At 47.3% G+C, this 17921-nt stretch overlaps 1 protein-coding gene across 1 annotated transcript; it reads left to right on the top strand.

The window, feature by feature from the left end:
- The first annotated feature begins 805 nt into the window (after nucleotides 1-805).
- On the top strand, nucleotides 806-17634 carry LOC128095264 (orphan sodium- and chloride-dependent neurotransmitter transporter NTT5-like). Its single transcript, XM_052714093.1, has 11 exons — nucleotides 806-1057; nucleotides 1174-1331; nucleotides 1415-1541; nucleotides 1651-1829; nucleotides 10748-10858; nucleotides 10992-11233; nucleotides 15206-15389; nucleotides 15662-15863; nucleotides 15979-16138; nucleotides 16462-16627; nucleotides 16886-17634. The coding sequence occupies exons 1-11, from the start codon at nucleotides 808-810 to the stop codon at nucleotides 17294-17296; spliced, it is 2190 nt and encodes a 729-aa protein (XP_052570053.1). The 5' UTR covers nucleotides 806-807; the 3' UTR covers nucleotides 17297-17634.
- Nucleotides 17635-17921: the final 287 nt, after the last annotated feature.

Genomic DNA, 17921 nt, shown 5'->3' with positions numbered 1-17921 from the left:
TCCCAGGACCATCGCGAGGCACATCCCTATCTACAGCTGTGTATGCTTGTAAATTACGACTGTTGCCCTCTGGCACTGGGAGGGCGTTAATGTGCAAAGTGCTGTCTTAAAACCCTGCTGGAGAGAGGGTTTCGTGGGTAAAGTGCTTACTAGGGGGGCTTGAAGACCTGAGTTTAGTGCCCAGCATCCGCATAAAAGCCTGGTGTGGTGGCACACGGCAAGTATCTGTAATCCCAGTGATGGGCAGGTAGAGACATGTATCCCCAGAGTTCACTGACTAGCCAGTTTAGCCCAATATGAACACAGGTTCAGTGCTGGACTTGTCGGGAAAAGTAAGATGGAGCATGATTGAGGAAGACGTGGTGTTGAACTCTGACCTCTACATACATGAACACACACACACAATTAACATACACTCACAAAAGAGAAAAAAAAAAGGTGTTTTCGTTATTTAAGATTTACTTTTATTGCCGGGAGGTGGTGGTACACACCTTTAATCCGAGCACTAGGGAGGCAGAGACAGGTGGATCTCTGTGAGTTCTAGGCCACCCTGTTCTACAGAGTGAGTTCCAGGACAACCAGGGCTACACAGAGAAACTCTGCCTCAAAAAACCACACACACACACACACACACACACACACACACACACACACACACACAAAATAATAAAATTAATTAAACATCCCCACACCCTATCCCCAAAGGAGTGCTTTCTGTCCTCCACTTCCCTGTGCCTCTCTGGACACTGGTTCTACCCTAAAGTCTGCTGTTTTTGGTGACCTTACGACCCTTTTAGGAGTTGAGCCATGGACCAACATCTCAAAGCATCTCCCAAGGCTAAGAAGGAAGAGCATGTGGAGGAAGAGCCCACACCCAGCAAGAAGAGCACCCATCCTACACCCCTGTCCTGGGGCTTCAAGACCAAAAAGATCCGAATTACCAAAATCCCAAACCACTTCCAGGCACAGAAGGCAGAGAATATCCTGATCTTGGGGGCCTTTTCCATCGGACTTGGCAGCATGTGGCGCTTCCCGTACCTGTGCCACCAGAATGGAGGTGATGAGGCCAGGGCCTGTGCTGTAAGGTTGAGGAAGGGGTGTCAAGAACTCCAGGGAGGAGTGTGAGGGGTTCGGGGCTCCCAGCTGCCTGAGCAAGGCCCCACCCCTCCGCAGGCAGCTTTCTGCTGGTATACCTCATCCTCCTCCTGCTGGTGGGGATCCCCCTCTTGTACATGGAGATGATCATCGGAGAGTGGCTGTGTGTGGACAACATCCGGGCCTGGAAGCAGCTGGTCCCCTGGCTGAGTGGTTTGGGCTACTCCAGCATGCTGGTAGGTGGGGGCTGGCAGACCCGCAAGTTCCGGGTGCCCGGTCTCCTTTGCTTTGCCCCTCAGGCCCACCTTGTTCTCCCCAGGCTTGTGTCTTGGTGAGCTTGTACAATAGTGTCCTGGTCTCCTGGAGCCTCATCTACCTTGGCCAGTCCTTTGTTTATCCTCTCCCGTGGTCGTATTGCCCCGTGGTGGGAAACGTCAGTGTGATTGGTGAGGAGAGGGGCAGGGAGATGGGTTGGCTGAGATGCAAGAGCTGCAGGAGGCACCATGTGAGGTGGCCCGTGAATATCTGGATCTTTCCCCCCTCCCCCCTCCACAGACCTCTCCTGTCTCCGGACCGTGTCCCACCAGCATTTCTGGTATCACACCACCCTTCAAGCCTCCAACCAAATGGAAGAAGGGGTGGGGGTGCTGGTCCTGAACATCACCCTGTGTCTCTTGGCCACCTGGACCTTCCTCTGTGTCGTCATGATCGTTAGGATAGAGATTTCGGTGCTAGTAAGTGCTCCTGCTGAGCCTCGGGGCATCCGAGTGTTCAGAGGACAGGGGTCTGGACAGCCACCAGTGTCCCCAGCAAGGGGCCCACGGAAGAGGCCATAGGCACCTCCAGGAAGCTGTTGACATGACTCACTGGTCACCGTCCCTCACATCCACGTCACTGCACAGAACTTGACTTATCTCCCCTTTCTCCTAGCGTCACCCTGGGCCCTGGCCTCCGCCTCCCTGGCCTGCACCATATGCATGTTAATCTGCAGAAGGGTTTTCCTTTCTAGTGGCCCTTCTGTCGTGTCTGAGGGGCCTGTGGCTGCTATCGGGGACTACGGGGGTCCAGCCCCTCGATAGTCCCCTCCCAGGGTCCGGGAAGAATCTACAACCAGCTGGTAATTAATCTTTGATGGGAAGAAATGAATCTATGTACACAAAACTCCTTAGTCCATAAACTTTATTATTCTGTGTCAGTTACAAGCCTATATTCTGCTCTCATATTTAGGTCTTTTCTTGCCTGATTTCTCTCTACACTTGTCCGCGGTCCCCTCTGGGTTCTATCTTAATTCCTTCATCTTGTTCTGCCCCTTCTAGGTTCTCATCCATCTTGTTCCTTCCCATATCATCTTCTCTCCCATCTCTTTCTCTCTCCTCATCTCGTTCTTCCTCATCTTGTTGTTCCCCATCTGGCTCATCCTCATCTTCCATCTTGTTCCTCTAGTACTCTCTTCTAGCCCTTCAATCTAGTTCTTCCCCATCTCAGTTTGTTCCTCTCAAATTCTTACCCGTCTAGTTCTTCCATTCTCTTTTCTCTTCTCCAACCCTCTGCCCTGGAGGTCCCGGTATATAAAAGGAGGGTCCGAGCTAAATTGTGTAAAGCTATTACTTAACGTCCACCTGACCTAGGCGGTGTCTCCTTGTCCAATTTACCTTAAGTTAGGAGACTTGTATGTGGGCTGTTATCACTGTTAGTCCTCGGAAATTGGGCGACCACCTGGGCGGTGTCTCCTTGTGGAATTTACCTTAAGTCAGGAGACTCGCCTGTGGATGGTTATCACTGTTAGTCCTCGGAAGTTGGGCAACCACCTGGGTGGTGTCTCCTTTAGTCCTTGAAAGTGGCTAGGGGAGATATCTGATTCCAGAGAAAGCCTTTCCTGAGGCTGTTCTCCAAATGCCTGGAATGTGTATGTCTAAGAAAGTGATCAGTCCACATTGTTAGCCGTTCTTAGGGAAAAGTCAATTGGGAAAACTATGAAGGCACACATGATTTTCATAACAGAAGACAGCTGATATATAACAAGCCAAGTAACACCAAAAACTCCTTGGGATTTGGCTTCCTCTGGAGGAATTCCCTGATTCCTCCAGGTAGTGACTTTGCCATAACCAGCTGAGTTCTTATGATATATTTCTGCGGCCCGCAGCAGTTCCCCTTTTTTCATTTAGTTAAAAAAAAATTTTTTTTTGAACAGTGAATATGTAGATAAACTTAAGTTGAGATTTCTGAAAAATGATAAGTAATGATTAACATTGATTTTTAATCAATATTGTACCTATAATATATATTTATAATCAATACTATATAGAGATGGCAGGCTGAGGATTAGTTTAGCCATCTAATAGGTATAGCTGTATATAGTTAGAATATCTCTGTCTCCAAAAGGGAGCAGATGAGTAATCATAAAAATCTATCCTTAGCTAGTATGGCATAATATGGTCAAAAGTATCTAAATACTATGATTGTGACTTATCAAAAAGAAATGGTTAGTTTGGAACATTAACTCTATCTATTAATCTTTGGTTAGTGGTATTAATTTGGTTAACCTGTCTTTTAAGGAGGCATAGTTAACAAGCTACCTGAGTAAGTCATGAGCACCTGTGGGACCAAGGCTGCAGCTGAAGCTTACCTAGTTGAAATTTGTAATCAATGTAATATTAAACCACTAGCTATGAGAAAACAGTAATAACCTGTGTCAGGGTATACATAGCAAGACTTACATACATATCATAAGTACATGAGGAGAACATCTGATAGTACATACATTTCAGGATCATGGGCAGGACTTATACAATTGATAATAGAGCATTTTTTTTTTTTAAGGGCATTCCAGCCCCTGGGCTGGAGAGTTCAGTTCAGAAAAAGGGGTACGTGACAAAGGGGGCTGTAGAAATCTTTCATGGTTACTTCCTGTGGATATGGGAGCGAAGCTGGGGGTCTTGAGGTCTGGAATGCAGTGGAAACCCAGGAAGCACAGGCTGTTTCAGGCTCTGTGAGACATGTGCAGCAGACTTTCTTGTCTTGTGGGCTGGAGGGTGGGATGTAAGGCTGAGCCGGACAGCACATCCACGTGGGCTGGAGGGTAGGATGTAGACCTGCAGCTAGACAGCATGTCTATGTTCCAGAGGATGAAAACCTGTAACTCTTTAAATGGTTAGAATTTCTGCTGGAAACAAATATATGTATTAATGGTAGAACATGCAGCTGAGGATTTTTAAAGAGGAAACTTTTCTCTTAGGTGTACCTATGGAGTATTAAATGCATGGTTAGCAGATGAGAGGAGAGGATACCAGGCCAGGGAGAGGGAAGGCTCCTCCCCCTACCAGAGAAGAAAAAGAAATTTTGTAATTTTGGTAAGAACTGTAGTTAAGTTGCATTCCTCCCAGTCATTCTTGACTTGAGCGTTGGCAAATTTTGATCTCCTGAAGCTTGTGAGAGCCTTCTTAATGGATAAAATCTTAGACATGTTAGCAGTATAACAGTGGTAAATTTTGTCAGAGCAAAAATATGAATCCTTGGAGTCTCAACAAAATCAGGATAGCCAGAGAATGAAATCTGAAATGTGTCATTTTTATATCTCTCAAGTCTCATTTATCTTTTGACAAAAATTAATAAAATGTATTTAGAACGGAATTTTTTAAAATCATATTTATATAAGTTTATATCATTGATGAACAGTTCATCAAAAGGATCCAGAGTTGTATCAGTTTATTCATATTCAAAGCTCAATATTTAAGAATCTAGAGGTAAATAACAGCCTGTATTCAGTCTGGCAGCTTTAGGGTGTCTTTGTCCTGCAGCTGCCTAGTATATGGTGTGACCAGATGATCCAGGAATCATAAACGCAGGTCAATGTCCTGTGAAGACATGTAGGCATATCCTCTTCCTGACAGTATGAAAATATCAGGACCTTTTCAAATACCAGTGAGGAGATCATAGAGGCTTAGGTGTAACTTTGTGGCTTGGCCTGGGGGTAATAAGGAATGCCTGTAGTGGGAGATATGAAAAATTAACCACCGATTCTTAAGAGCTCTTGAAGTATATGTAAGGCCATTGTCTATATATGAGCCCTGGGCATTCTTAAAATTGAAAAGCAGTAAAATAAATGGTGTATTACTTCTTATTTCATAAACAGAAATCATAAGGATGTAAGCCTCATGGTGAGCTTCCATAGGGAAAGAATTTGTAATTGTTGGACAGACATAAGAAAAGGTGCCAGTATATTCTGTAGAGTTATTTGTCATTCTATAGACTCATAAGTTTCATAGTTTGACATAATATCATCTATGCAATAAAATTATTGTAAGATATATATAAATATATACATACATACATATATATTATTATTAGGTTGGGGGACTGTGAGGAAGCTATAACTGACAGTTAGTTTTGATAGTTAATCTGTATGGATAAAATGAGGAACTTTGCTCAAAGAATGAGTCCTGGATAAACAGAACTCGCATTTCCTGCTCTGTATGTCGGCTTTGGCCCCCATCATGGCAGGGTGAGTAGGCAAGCTAAAAATATTTGAAATGCTGACAATTTTTAGGGTGAGGAGGCATGGTAAAGAAGCAATCTTGTACATCTATGGCAATTATTTTTTTGGTTTCTGGGGATGGCCGTGGGGGTGGGAAGCCAGGCTGTGAGGTTCCCCTTGGCTTTAATAAATTGTATTTAATTTCTTAAGGTCTTGTAACAGTGTATAAGTCTGATTTTCCTAAATAAAAAGATATTGGGGTGATTTAAGGGTTGGTGGGGGGCTTTATATGCCCAATATTTAGGTTTTTTCTCCACCAGACAGGTAGCAATTACAATTCTCTCAGTATTTAAGGGTCATTGCTTAACCCAAATAGGAGCATCAGATTTACAAGTAATGGGGTCAATAGTGGACAGTGGCCCCTAGGATAAATTTTGATAACGTAAGGCCATGTCTGTCATTTATGATTTCTGGAATAATGGGCTCAATTATGCCTTGAGCTTGTATACTCAAGTTCCTTGAAGTTTAAAACCCATCTGTAGCATTTGAGCTGATATTAGTCACAGCAGAGATTAATGGTACATCCATTTGTTATAGTATATCTCTTCTCCATAGTGTTGTTAAGTATGGAGGATGACATATGGGCAGAATATGTCATAATTTTATCTATCTGACCATCTTAATATTTTTGAGCTGCTAGCAATAATATTAGGTTGACCTAGGCCTATAAGAAATGAAGGAATAAGTCATCTTAAGTACTTGGCAAATCTTTTCCTGAATATAAGAAACAATCGTGCTTATGTCTAGCAAGCCAATTATTTTTCCCCTGTATTTTAAGTGTTTAGTTGGTTTGGAATATTTAATTTCCTGAACCCAGAAGGTCATATCATTGGAATTCACACCAGCAGCTCCCTTAGGCGCTGCTCTGCATGAATCTGAATTGTTTTATAGAGGGTTGTACAATAATCTTAATTTCTTTAGTAAAGTCAGGATCAACCTTTACTGTGACAATTTTTATACCTTGTACAGCAGAGGAGCTACAGCTTATATTTAGCCCCAGTGTCCCTTCTTGGGGAGGTCCACAGACTCTTGTGTTAAAGCATATAAGTCCATTCCTTAAGCTTATATAGCTCAGACCTCAACAAAAACTTTATCCATAGATCTAACTTAGGCATACATCCTCAGTATCTCTAGGTTATTACTGAGATTCATGTATCATTAATAACATATCTAGATGTCTATGTGTTATATTAGAGAATTTGATCATTTATGATGATCAAGTTTTAATTTGTATCCTGATAATTATCTCTAATAGCTTATAGCTTAAATACAACTTATCCTTAACAGTTTACAGTTTAGGTCGGCCAATCAATCAACAAGTTTTATTTCTTAATTATCTTTAATTAAAGTAAACTTATTCTTAACAATTTACAAGTTAGTTGTCTTTATAAACTTAGAACTTAGGTTTTATACCTGTCAGGTTTAGCCTTAAAAATATTAAGTTTGTACTGAAGTTATTGTAATATAGGAACTCTTATTCAAAAATATAGTATATGAGGAGAGTAACAATTTCATAAATCCTTTAAGGTGTATCATGAAATGAAATAATCACAGTAAAAGGCCCAAACTAAAACAGAGGAAGAGGATTTTTTTTTTTTTTTTTTAAAGCAGTTGCAAGCCATTTTGTCCAGTCCCTATCAAGCCAGATAGCCACCGGAAATGGCAAGGTGAGGAGAAGGGTGGAGACGACTCACAGGCAGAAGTGAGCTGAGATGCAGATAGCAGATAGTTAGGTTCAGAGAGACGAAGGCAGATGTTTAGGATTCCAACCCCCAAACGTCTTCGGGGGTCTGATGAATCCATACAGGTCGTAGTAGGGCGTCCCCTCACCAGGACCTGTTTTTTTGAAATGGGTTAACTGAAGTTCTTGTACTTGGCCAAGATTTTTGTAAATTACCAAGAACTTAAAAGTCAACCCAGAAAGAGGGAAGAGAGAGAAAAGGACACTTTTTTAGGAGAGCTGGGAGTTGCCATTAGTTTTTAAATTGGCACTGGCTGTGAGACTTGCATTATTATTTAAATAAAGGCCACTGGAATGAGCTCCCAGTTGGCTGCTGGAGTGAGAAGTTTAGGGCTCAAGTTAGCCTTTAGATTCCAATAGTTTTAGCAAAAAAGACTGTAACAGGCCGCTGCTGCTACTATGGAGAACATAGTGAACTTCATTAGTTCTAGTTTACACCCTCAGGAGGTCTTGTAGTGTGAATACTGTGTTACCTCCTTGTAAGACCCTGAATGAAGTAATGGCAGGTTTCTCCCTAAAAGGGAGGGGTTAGACTCTCTGCTGCTTATCATAGTCTGACGGTAAATCAATTTCATAAAGTTGGCCGCTTTTAGGAGGTCTCCTAAATTTTTCCTTACGTTTTTTCAGAGGCACTATGGGGTTAAGATAGACTGTTGTTTCCTTATCTAAGCTTGTAAACTGACTGGAGCTGACTGAAGTGCCTTTCGTCTTAAGCCTGTGTCCTGTAACTTCTATCAGAAGCTGTTTCTCTTCAGAAACAAGTTTCTTTCTGACTATTGGGGGGGGGTTATTCATAGCTACTCACCACTCCAAACGGGGGGGTCGGTGTCCCCGGGATCTGCAGCATCCTTCGGTGAGGACTGATTGTAGCTGATACTCCAGAGGTCTCCAAAAATCGTACCTCTCGAAGAGTTGAGCCTCTAACTGGGCAACCCTCTGTGAAGCGATACCTCTCTCCCTGGATATGCTCCAAAACTTACTTCCAATCAGTCCCCTGAGTACCTAAACAGTTAAATCTGTTCGTGGCGCCAGGTATCGGGGACTACGGGGGTCCAGCCCCTCGATAGTCCCCTCCCAGGGTCCGGGAAGAATCTACAACCAGCTGGTAATTAATCTTTGATGGGAAGAAATGAATCTATGTACACAAAACTCCTTAGTCCATAAACTTTATTATTCTGTGTCAGTTACAAGCTTATATTCTGCTCTCATATTTAGGTCTTTTCTTGCCTGATTTCTCTCTACACTTGTCCGCGGTCCCCTCTGGGTTCTATCTTAATTCCTTCATCTTGTTCTGCCCCTTCTAGGTTCTCATCCATCTTGTTCCTTCCCATATCATCTTCTCTCCCATCTCTTTCTCTCTCCTCATCTCGTTCTTCCTCATCTTGTTGTTCCCCATCTGGCTCATCCTCATCTTCCATCTCATTCCTCTAGTACTCTCTTCTAGCCCTTCAATCTAGTTCTTCCCCATCTCAGTTTGTTCCTCTCAAATTCTTACCCGTCTAGTTCTTCCATTCTCTTTTCTCTTCTCCAACCCTCTGCCCTGGAGGTCCCGGTATATAAAAGGAGGGTCCGAGCTAAATTGTGTAAAGCTATTACTTAACGTCCACCTGACCTAGGCGGTGTCTCCTTGTCCAATTTACCTTAAGTTAGGAGACTTGTATGTGGGCTGTTATCACTGTTAGTCCTCGGAAATTGGGCGACCACCTGGGCGGTGTCTCCTTGTGGAATTTACCTTAAGTCAGGAGACTCGCCTGTGGATGGTTATCACTGTTAGTCCTCGGAAGTTGGGCGCCCACCTGGGTGGTGTTTCCTGTAGTCCTTGAAAGTGGCTAGGGGAGATATCTGATTCCAGAGAAAGCCTTTCCTGAGGCTGTTCTCCAAATGCCTGGAATGTGTATGTCTAAGAAAGTGATCAGTCCACATTGTTAGCCGTTCTTAGGGAAAAGTCAATTGGGAAAACTATGAAGGCACACATGATTTTCATAACAGAAGACAGCTGATATATAACAAGCCAAGTAACACCAAAAACTCCTTGGGATTTGGCTTCCTCTGGAGGAATTCCCTGATTCCTCCAGGTAGTGACTTTGCCATAACCAGCTGAGTTCTTATGATATATTTCTGCGGCCCGCAGCAGGCTGCCCCCTCTCCACACTCCGGTTTCTGTGTCCATGTGAACATCTGGACGCCTCCGGCATCCCTGGAGGCCCGGCACACTAGCCCTTGACACCAGGCCTGCAGATCCAGACCCCACTAGGACTCGCGGGCCCAGAGTGGAAGGGCCTCCTTTTCATTCCTCGTCTCAGCAGACACCCTGACCGGAAGCAGCTTTCCTGAGGAAGCTTGAGGGTGTGCAGTCCACTGTGGAGGGGAAGGCGTGGCAGCGTGTGACCCCACGGTGCTAGGAACTCAGGGCTGGGAATCTGCACATCCTCGGCTCTCCACAGAGCAGGAGGCGGAGTAGGCCACACGCCAGTGCTCACACGGTTTTCTCCTCTTTCCTCTTTTACTGCATCCATGTCCAAAGGGTGTTGACACGTCCATTCAAGGTAGGTCCTTCCCGCTCAGTGGATCCTCTCTGACAGCTCCACAGACACACCCAGAGGCATGCCTCCACCTCCAGATGCTTCTCAGTCCAGTCAGGCTGACAGTGAAGGTCGGTCTTCACAGCCTGCGGGGTAAGAAGCGTGGCCCGACAGTGGTGGCGCCACCTTTGATCCCAACACTTGGAAGACAGAGACAAGTGAATCTCTGAGTTTGAGGCCAGCCTGGTCTACAGAGTGAGTTCCAGGACAGCCAGGGCTACACGGGAAACCCTGCTTCGAAAAACCAAAGACGCAGAAGCGTGAGGGCCTGAGTTTTATCTCCAGTACCCATGTAAAAAAAAAAACAGGCCTAAAGGCACACTTGGAATCCCAGGACCGGGTGTGGAGATGGGAGACTGCCAGCAGCCTTATCTAGTCAGGGCAGTGAGACCTGTCTCAGAAAACAAGCTGGACAGCAAGAGGGGATGGCGCCTTCAGGGCCCAGGACGTGTGGTAGGACTTCTAAGTAAAGGGGGGAGGGGAAGAAACATAAGAGACTTTGGAGACAGGAACATGGATCTGTGTGGTTTGGGGGCATGGGTGGCGTTGGGGTGGGTACTGGGAGGTTCCTGTCATGACCTTTTGTCTGTGCAGAGGAGTATGTACAAGCTTGTGCAGGCCGGAGGTCAACCTTGGGTGTCATTCCTTAGGCAATGGCCACCTTGTCATCTCCCACTGACCCATTCACTCTCCAAGCCCCCTGACACCTCCCCCTCCTCAGCATCCTGCCGACCCTCAGCCCCGCTAATGTTCTCTGTCTTCCCCCTCCCTGCTTCTCTTGACCGACCTGGGTAGATTCGGATTTTCTCCATATTCTTCCTCTACATCCTCCTCCTCTGCTTCTTCCTCCGGAGTCTCTTCCTACAAGGTGCTATGGCTAGCCTCAGGCGCCTAGTGACCACAGAGGTGAGTCCTCTCCCTCCCTTCGCCGGGCCTCCCGGGTCCATCCCTCGCTACAGTCTCCCTCTCTCTGCCCAGCCTTCCCCCTCACCTCCGCCAGCTCATTGGTGACCTTACCTGAGAATCCTCTCTCCCACAGCTCTCTAGCTTGTTATCAGTGGACATGTGGCGTCAGGCTGGAGGCCATGTGATCTACTCCCTCGGCCTTGGCATGGGCACCATCATCACCTTCTCTTCCTCCCAGAATAGAGGTGACAATTATATCAAGTTGGCCTCCTTCATGGCCGCGGCCAACCTGGTGACTTCATTGCTGAGCACGTCCATCGTCTTCCTGGTGCTGGGGTTCTGGACTACAACCAGCGGCTCCAGCTGTGTTGAGAAGTGAGTGACACACCGGGCAATGAGTAGCAGAGGCCTTCCCACCTCCGCTGCCCTTCAGCACCACAGTCCTGTAGGTCACACCCTTCCATTGGAACCCACTGCACCTTTTCCTCAGAGTAAACAACCTAAAGAGGGAACCCACCAGTGCCCAGTGCCTAATGGAAGAAAACACTTTCAGAAATTGCCAGTCAAGCTAAGGAACATTTCCAGATTGCTTATTTAACCAGGAGGCTGCTGTCACAGCTTGCCTCGACGCAGGCAGCAGCCATTGACGTGGACTGTGTTGTGTGAGCTTCGAAGGGCTAAGTGTTGGCGCGCAGTCCAGTCGCTCTGCTTTATTGGTCCTGGGTGTAGCCCAGGCGTTTGTTTGTTTTTTGAGACAGGGTCTCACTGTCTATCCACAGCTGGCCTGTACTTCACTCTGGAGACCAGACTGGCTTCACGTTCATAGAGATCCACTTGCCTCTGCCTCTCAAGTGCTGGGATTAAAGGAGCATGCCAGGACAAGAGAGATTGCTTAGTGGTTAAGAACACTGGCAGCAGCCAGGAGGTGGTGGCACACGCCTTTAGTCCCAGCACTCTGGAGGCAGAGGCAGGCGGATCTCTGAGTTCAAGGCCAGCTTGGTCTATAGAGCCAGATCCAGGACAGCCAGACAAACACACACACAAACAAACAGAACACTGGCCGCTCTTCCAGAGGACCTGAGTTCAATACTCAGTACCCACATGATGACTTACAACCATTTATAATTCCAGCCCAGGGGATCCAACACCCTCTTGTGGCCTCTGAGGGCATTGCCCACACAAAGTAGACATACATACACGTGCAAGTAAAATACCCATACACACAAAATAATAAAAGTTTGTGCCACCACAGTGGGCACAGAACTGGAATTTGTTTTGTATACACCAATTTTCTGATACACTTTTAATTATTTTATTTTTTAGACATTGTCACATAATTTTCCCCGCCCTTCCTTCTAAACCTTCCCATAAACCTCTCCTTGCTCTTTTTCAAAGTCCCTTGTTTTCATTAATGGTTGTCACATTCACAGATTTTGAGCAGCTCAAAGGATGTCATGGGCAGGAAGGTTCGGGTTAGCAGCAGCGTGCGTGCGTTCATTCGTGTGTTCGCTCGCTTGGTGCACGTCTAGGCACGCATGTGGAGGTCAGAGCACAACTTTGTGCGCTCTCTCTCTCTCTCTCTCTCTCTCTCTCTCTCTCTCTCTCTCTCTCTCTCTCTCTGTTCAGAGAGCAAACTCCAGTGCGTGGCAAGTGATCTGTCCACTGAACTATCTCATGGGCCCAACTTTTTTGACTTGTTCTGTTTTGAGACAGGGTTTCTCTGTGGAGCCCTGGCTGGCCTGGAACTCTCTGTAGACCAGGCTGGCCTGGAACTCACAGAGATCCACCTGCCTCTGCTTCCTGAGGGCTGGGACTAAAGGCGTGCGCCACCACTACCTGGCTTTTTTTTTTAAGGCAGGGTCTCATGTTGCCAAAGTTGGCCTAGACCTCTCTATGTAGCTGAGGATGACTTTGAACTTGTGATCCCCCTCTCTTGGCCTCCTGAATGCTGAGATGACAGGCATGTACCACAATAGCAAGCTTACATCTGAGAAACTGAAAGTAAGACCCCAATGAGGCCACACTGCCATGCCTGCCAGGGTTACAGTTGACTAAGTGGATTCAAAAATGAAGACAGATTGTGAGAGCCGGTGTGCATGGGAAGTTACAGGAAGCCTTGTGCTTTGTTGGTGGATGTGCAAAACAATTCCACTGCCTGAGGAGACAAGTACTTCTCAAAGTCAAATCACCTGCTCTGAGACTCCTGTCCACTGCCACTGCTCACCTAGTGACAGACATCTGAGTCACAGCTTTGTTCACAATAACCTAAACGGTGACTGACCATTATCTACCAGTAGGTAGATGTGTAATTGTAATCTGAAACCCAGCAATAAGATTTCGTTTAAAAAATTAGCATAGCCATCCAACTAATGGAGTACTAGGCATCAGTGGAAAGGACTGCCTACTGCAGTTTCCGGTCAGTGTTTCTGTTGCTGGGAAGAGACACCATGACCATGGCAACTCGTAAAAAACAAAACAAACAAACAAAAAAACCCATTTAATTGGGGTGGCTCACTTAGAGTTTCAGAGGTTCAGTCCATTATCATCATGACGGGGAACATGGCGGCGAGCAGGCAGAGGCGGTGCTGGAGCTGAGCATGCTACTTCTTGACCAAAAGGCAGCAGGAAGTCGACTTGTCTTGTGGTGTCACACTGAGGGAAGCTTGAGCAAAAGAGACCTCAAAGCCCACCCCCAACCGGGTGGCGGTGGCGCATGCCTTTAATCCCAGCACTTGGGAGGCAGAGGTAGGCGGATCTCTGTGAGTTCGAGGCCAGCCTGGTCTACAGAGCGAGATCCAGGAAAGGCGCAAAGCTACACAGAGAAAAAAACCAAAAAGCCCGCCCCCACAGTAACACACTTCCTCCAACAATGCCACACCTCCTAATAGTACCACTCCCCATGAGATTATGGGGGCCAATTATATTCAAACTACCACAAACACTCCCCAAAGTTGTATATTGATGCTGTTTGGAGGCAGATGTTTGAGAGTATCAATTATAATCAGAAGAGGTCACTAGGATGGGATTCTCATGATACAATGTGGTTTTATAAGAAAAGGAAGTAATCTGGGCAGTGGTGCACATACCTTTAATCCCAGCATTTAGGAGGCAGAGGCAGGTGGACCTCTGTGAGTTCAAGGCCAGCCTGGTCCACAGAGAGAGTTCCAGGACAGTCAGGGCTACACAGAGAAACCCTGTGTGGAAAAAACAAACAAACAAACAACAACATCAGCAACAAAAAAAAAAAAAAAACAAGAGGAAATTATGGCCCAGTTACCAGTGGTTCTCAACCTTTTGAATGCTGCAACCCTTTAATACAGTTCTTCAGTTTGTGCTGACCCCCAACCATAAAATCATTTTCATTGAGACTTCATAACTGTAATTTTGCTACGGTTATGAATTGTAATATAAATATTTGTGTTTTCCAATGGTCTTAGGTGACCTCTGTGAAAGGGTCATTTGGTGCCCCCCCCAAAGGGGTCGTGATCCACAGGTTGAGAACCACTGGCTCAGTAGTTAAGAATGAGGGCTGCTTTCCCAGAGGACCTGGGTTTGATTCTAACACCTACCTGGTGGCTTTCAACCCTCTGTAACTCCATTACCAGGGGATCCAACACCCTCGACTCACCTTAGGCACCAGGCATGTACATGACGTTCAGCCATACATGCAGGCAAAACACCCATACACATAAAAAATTAGAATTTATTATTATGTTCATTTAAAAATAAATAAAAAATTGTGTGCTGAGTGGCACATGCCTTTAATCCCAGACTCAGGAGGCAAAAGCAGGCAAGTCCCAGGCCAGCCATGGATCCATACTGAGACTTACAGGTTTTCCAAGAGTATTATTTCCTTGTCTCTGTCTGTGCCTGTGTGGCATGCAGGAGCCCAGGGAAGCCAGCAGAGGGCACTGGCGCCCCCCAGCTGGACTTGGAAACTGCTGTGAGCTGTCAACGTGTCCTTTGCAAAGGCAGCCAGCACCCTGAACTGCTGGGCCACTGGTTTGTTTTCTTTTCATCTTTTTTAAGTTAAAGGCAAAAAAAGCCAGTGTTGGTGGTGTACACTTTCAACCCCAGCACTGGGGAGGCGGAGACAGGCGGATCTCTGAGTTCAGAGTGAGTTCCAGGACAGCCAGGGCTACACAAAGAAACCCTGTCTCAACAAAAACAACAACAAAAAATGCCACACACACACAAAAGATAAGGCCCCCAACCATGGACTTCCAGAGCCATGATAGCATACTTCTTGGACAATGTCACCACACTTGGTCCTCATTCTCCTTGGTTGGCGATGGCTAATGAACCAGCCTTCTCTACCTGTCTTCTTTTCTCTCCCTACCCTATCAGAAATGTCTCCAATCTGATCAGGATGATAGACGAAGGTGTACTACCCCAGACCTCCTGGCTTCCCAAAGACATCATCCGCAGACCACCACAGGAATACCTGAACTGGGTCAGGCAGCTCCCCAGGAACCTCCAGAAAGAGGTGGTGCATTTGTCCCTGCCCTGCAGTATCCTGGTGCAGGAGAAGGTGTGTCTGTCACGGAGGCCAGCCTGGCAGCCTCACAGCAGCCAATAGTACTAGTCATGGCTCTATCACCACATCTGTGTGCGACAGCTCACATCAGGGGGGCCAAGACCATGAAGGCCACACAGCCAAGGAGGGCCAACTTTCAACACTTTTACCTCCAATTTCCATGCTGAGTCTCTGTCTCTACCCATGGCAGACATTACTAGTCAAGTATGATACCAACCCCATCCCATCCAGATACTGCACTGCCTTAGAGCCCTTCTCCCCCACAGGTCATGGAGAGCCCTGGCCTGGCATACGTGATCTTCTCTCAAGTCGTCTCATTGTTTCCTGGTTCCTCTTTCTGGGCCATCATGTTTTTCATGGTTCTGGTCATCACAGGTCTGTTCACCATGATAATGCTCCTGGAGGGCATCGTGCTTCCCCTGCAGAACAACTTCCCTACCTTCACAAAGTATCCCAAGCTGGTACCAGGTACAAAAGCCCTACCTTGTAACCTTCCCCATACCTACCTCACCCCAAGCACCCAGGGTTCACATGGACCCCAACTCACAAACCCCAATGTAGCTCCATCCACCTCCACCCTTAGTGGTTGTCTGCTTGGGAGGACTTCTGGGAAGCCTCATCTTCACCAGCCGCCCCGGAAGCTACATGGTGTTGCTGTTCGATGACCACCTGGTCCCTCTGGTCCTCGTCACCATTGTGGTGTTCCAGAACCTTTCTCTGGCTTGGGTCTATGGAATCAGGAGGTGATTTCCGATCCCTGGGGAGTTGCTTCGCTATCAAATCCGTCCTAGGCCTTCAGGGGGCACTGGCACTCCATGGGAGTCGAGGTCCTCAGAAAGCAGGCAGATCCTACAGGAAGACGAAGTCTCAAGCACAGTGAAGGCCCAGGGCTATGGTGGTGCAGTCCCACGGACTGAATTGTTCTCATGGGGTAACAAAACACGGCCCAGAGCCAGGGAGGGCCTGGTCCCCTACACCAAACATCAGGAGTTTCTGAGAGAGCCAGAGATGGAAGGTCTACCTATGCCCAGGCCCTCATGTCCTGAGTGTCACCTCCTTCATCCAGGTTTAGGGCTGAGATGTTTGGCCAGCTGGGCCGCCTGGTGTGGGCACCCTTCACCTTCCTGTGGAGCTACGTGACATTGCCCACACTACTGACTCTGTTCATCATCTACTTCCTGAATCTCTACCACAGGGAACCCCTCAATTATATCGCCTGGAATAACAGTATGGTACGGCCCTGCCCATGGGAACCTGGAGGCCAGGCACCCCACCCTGTATCTCCTACCCTCAGGGACCTAGAGACCCCAAACCCCAATCACATAGACTCAGCTCCCCCGCATCCTGCATCTCTTATCCCCAGGGACTTGGGGAACCCTGCATCCTGAGCACCCAGACTGAGCCCTCACCTGTATCTCCTGCCCCGGGGACCTGGGGACACTGCACCCAGACTAAGCCCTTCCCTTGTGGTCTGCTGTCCCTGTTCCCAGAGCCAGGAAGTGAAGCAGCCTTACCAGAAGATAGTCCTGAGCTGGGTCACCTTCCTCAGTATCCTGGCACTTCTGCCTATTCCCGTGCCCACACTGTACCACTGGTGGTACCTGGATGACCACATCATCTGCGAGATCGAGGAAGAGCCTTCATCCTCTAAAAAGACAGAAACAGGATTCAACGTGGCCAACCAGTGGCCTGCACACTCCCAGAGAAGACTCACCTTCAGAGCCCAGGACAAAAGCCAGACTCTACTCCTAGGCAAGATTCCCGGAGAGGCCTTCTTCCTTAGTTCCCTCAACCCTGTTGGCAAAATGGGAACAGGTTCAGCCTTACCTATCCCCGAGTCACCAGAGGTCATGAACCTCGCAGCAAGTGATCTGGACTTCCACCGCACTGGACAGAAGTGACAGGCATCTCAAGGCTTCTGCAGTGGCCACGTCACCTGTTTTCAGTAATTGGTGATGTGCACCAACCCAGTACCTGCCCCACTGAAAGCTGAAGATGGATATGCAGAAACCCAGTCCAAACTTCTGTGAGGGCCCTCACTGGGCCTCAGACAGACATGGCCGACCTCAGAAGCCCCTCTTCCAGCAGTCTGGATGCTGTGCCCAAGGCCCCCTGACTCTCTGTGATATGGACACAGTTTTAGTGTGCCCATATGGACGGCCAGCACAGCCCCAGTTACTGAGAGACACAGAGCCCCCTCTAGCCCTGTGGAGCCATCATGCCTGTGAGCGGTGTAGCTCACCTCCCAGGGACGATGGTCTCAGATGGTGCCAAGATAGCAATGCTGTCTGTCAATAAATGAGGTAGTGGACTACACGTACCAGCTGTGGGCACAGAGTTCTCTCTCACACACACATGCACTTCGCACAGCAGCCTGGGGATCTGGGACCCCTCTGCTATGTGGACACAAGTCCTAAGCAGCCCACCCATGAGGAAGCTGCAGGACAGACGGACTACCTTCCAAGGTCTAAGCTGATATCGACCACCATGCTGGTCCCCAGGACTGAGTCTGCCCAACAGTCCATG

The sequence above is a fragment of the Peromyscus californicus genome, unplaced genomic scaffold, assembly GCF_007827085.1.
Source record: "Peromyscus californicus insignis strain IS unplaced genomic scaffold, ASM782708v3 Scaffold_4__1_contigs__length_199733344, whole genome shotgun sequence".
NCBI classification, from domain to species: domain Eukaryota; kingdom Metazoa; phylum Chordata; class Mammalia; order Rodentia; family Cricetidae; genus Peromyscus; species Peromyscus californicus.
The sequence above is the reverse complement of the archived record's forward strand: the minus strand, read 5'-3'. Positions and strand labels throughout refer to the sequence as shown.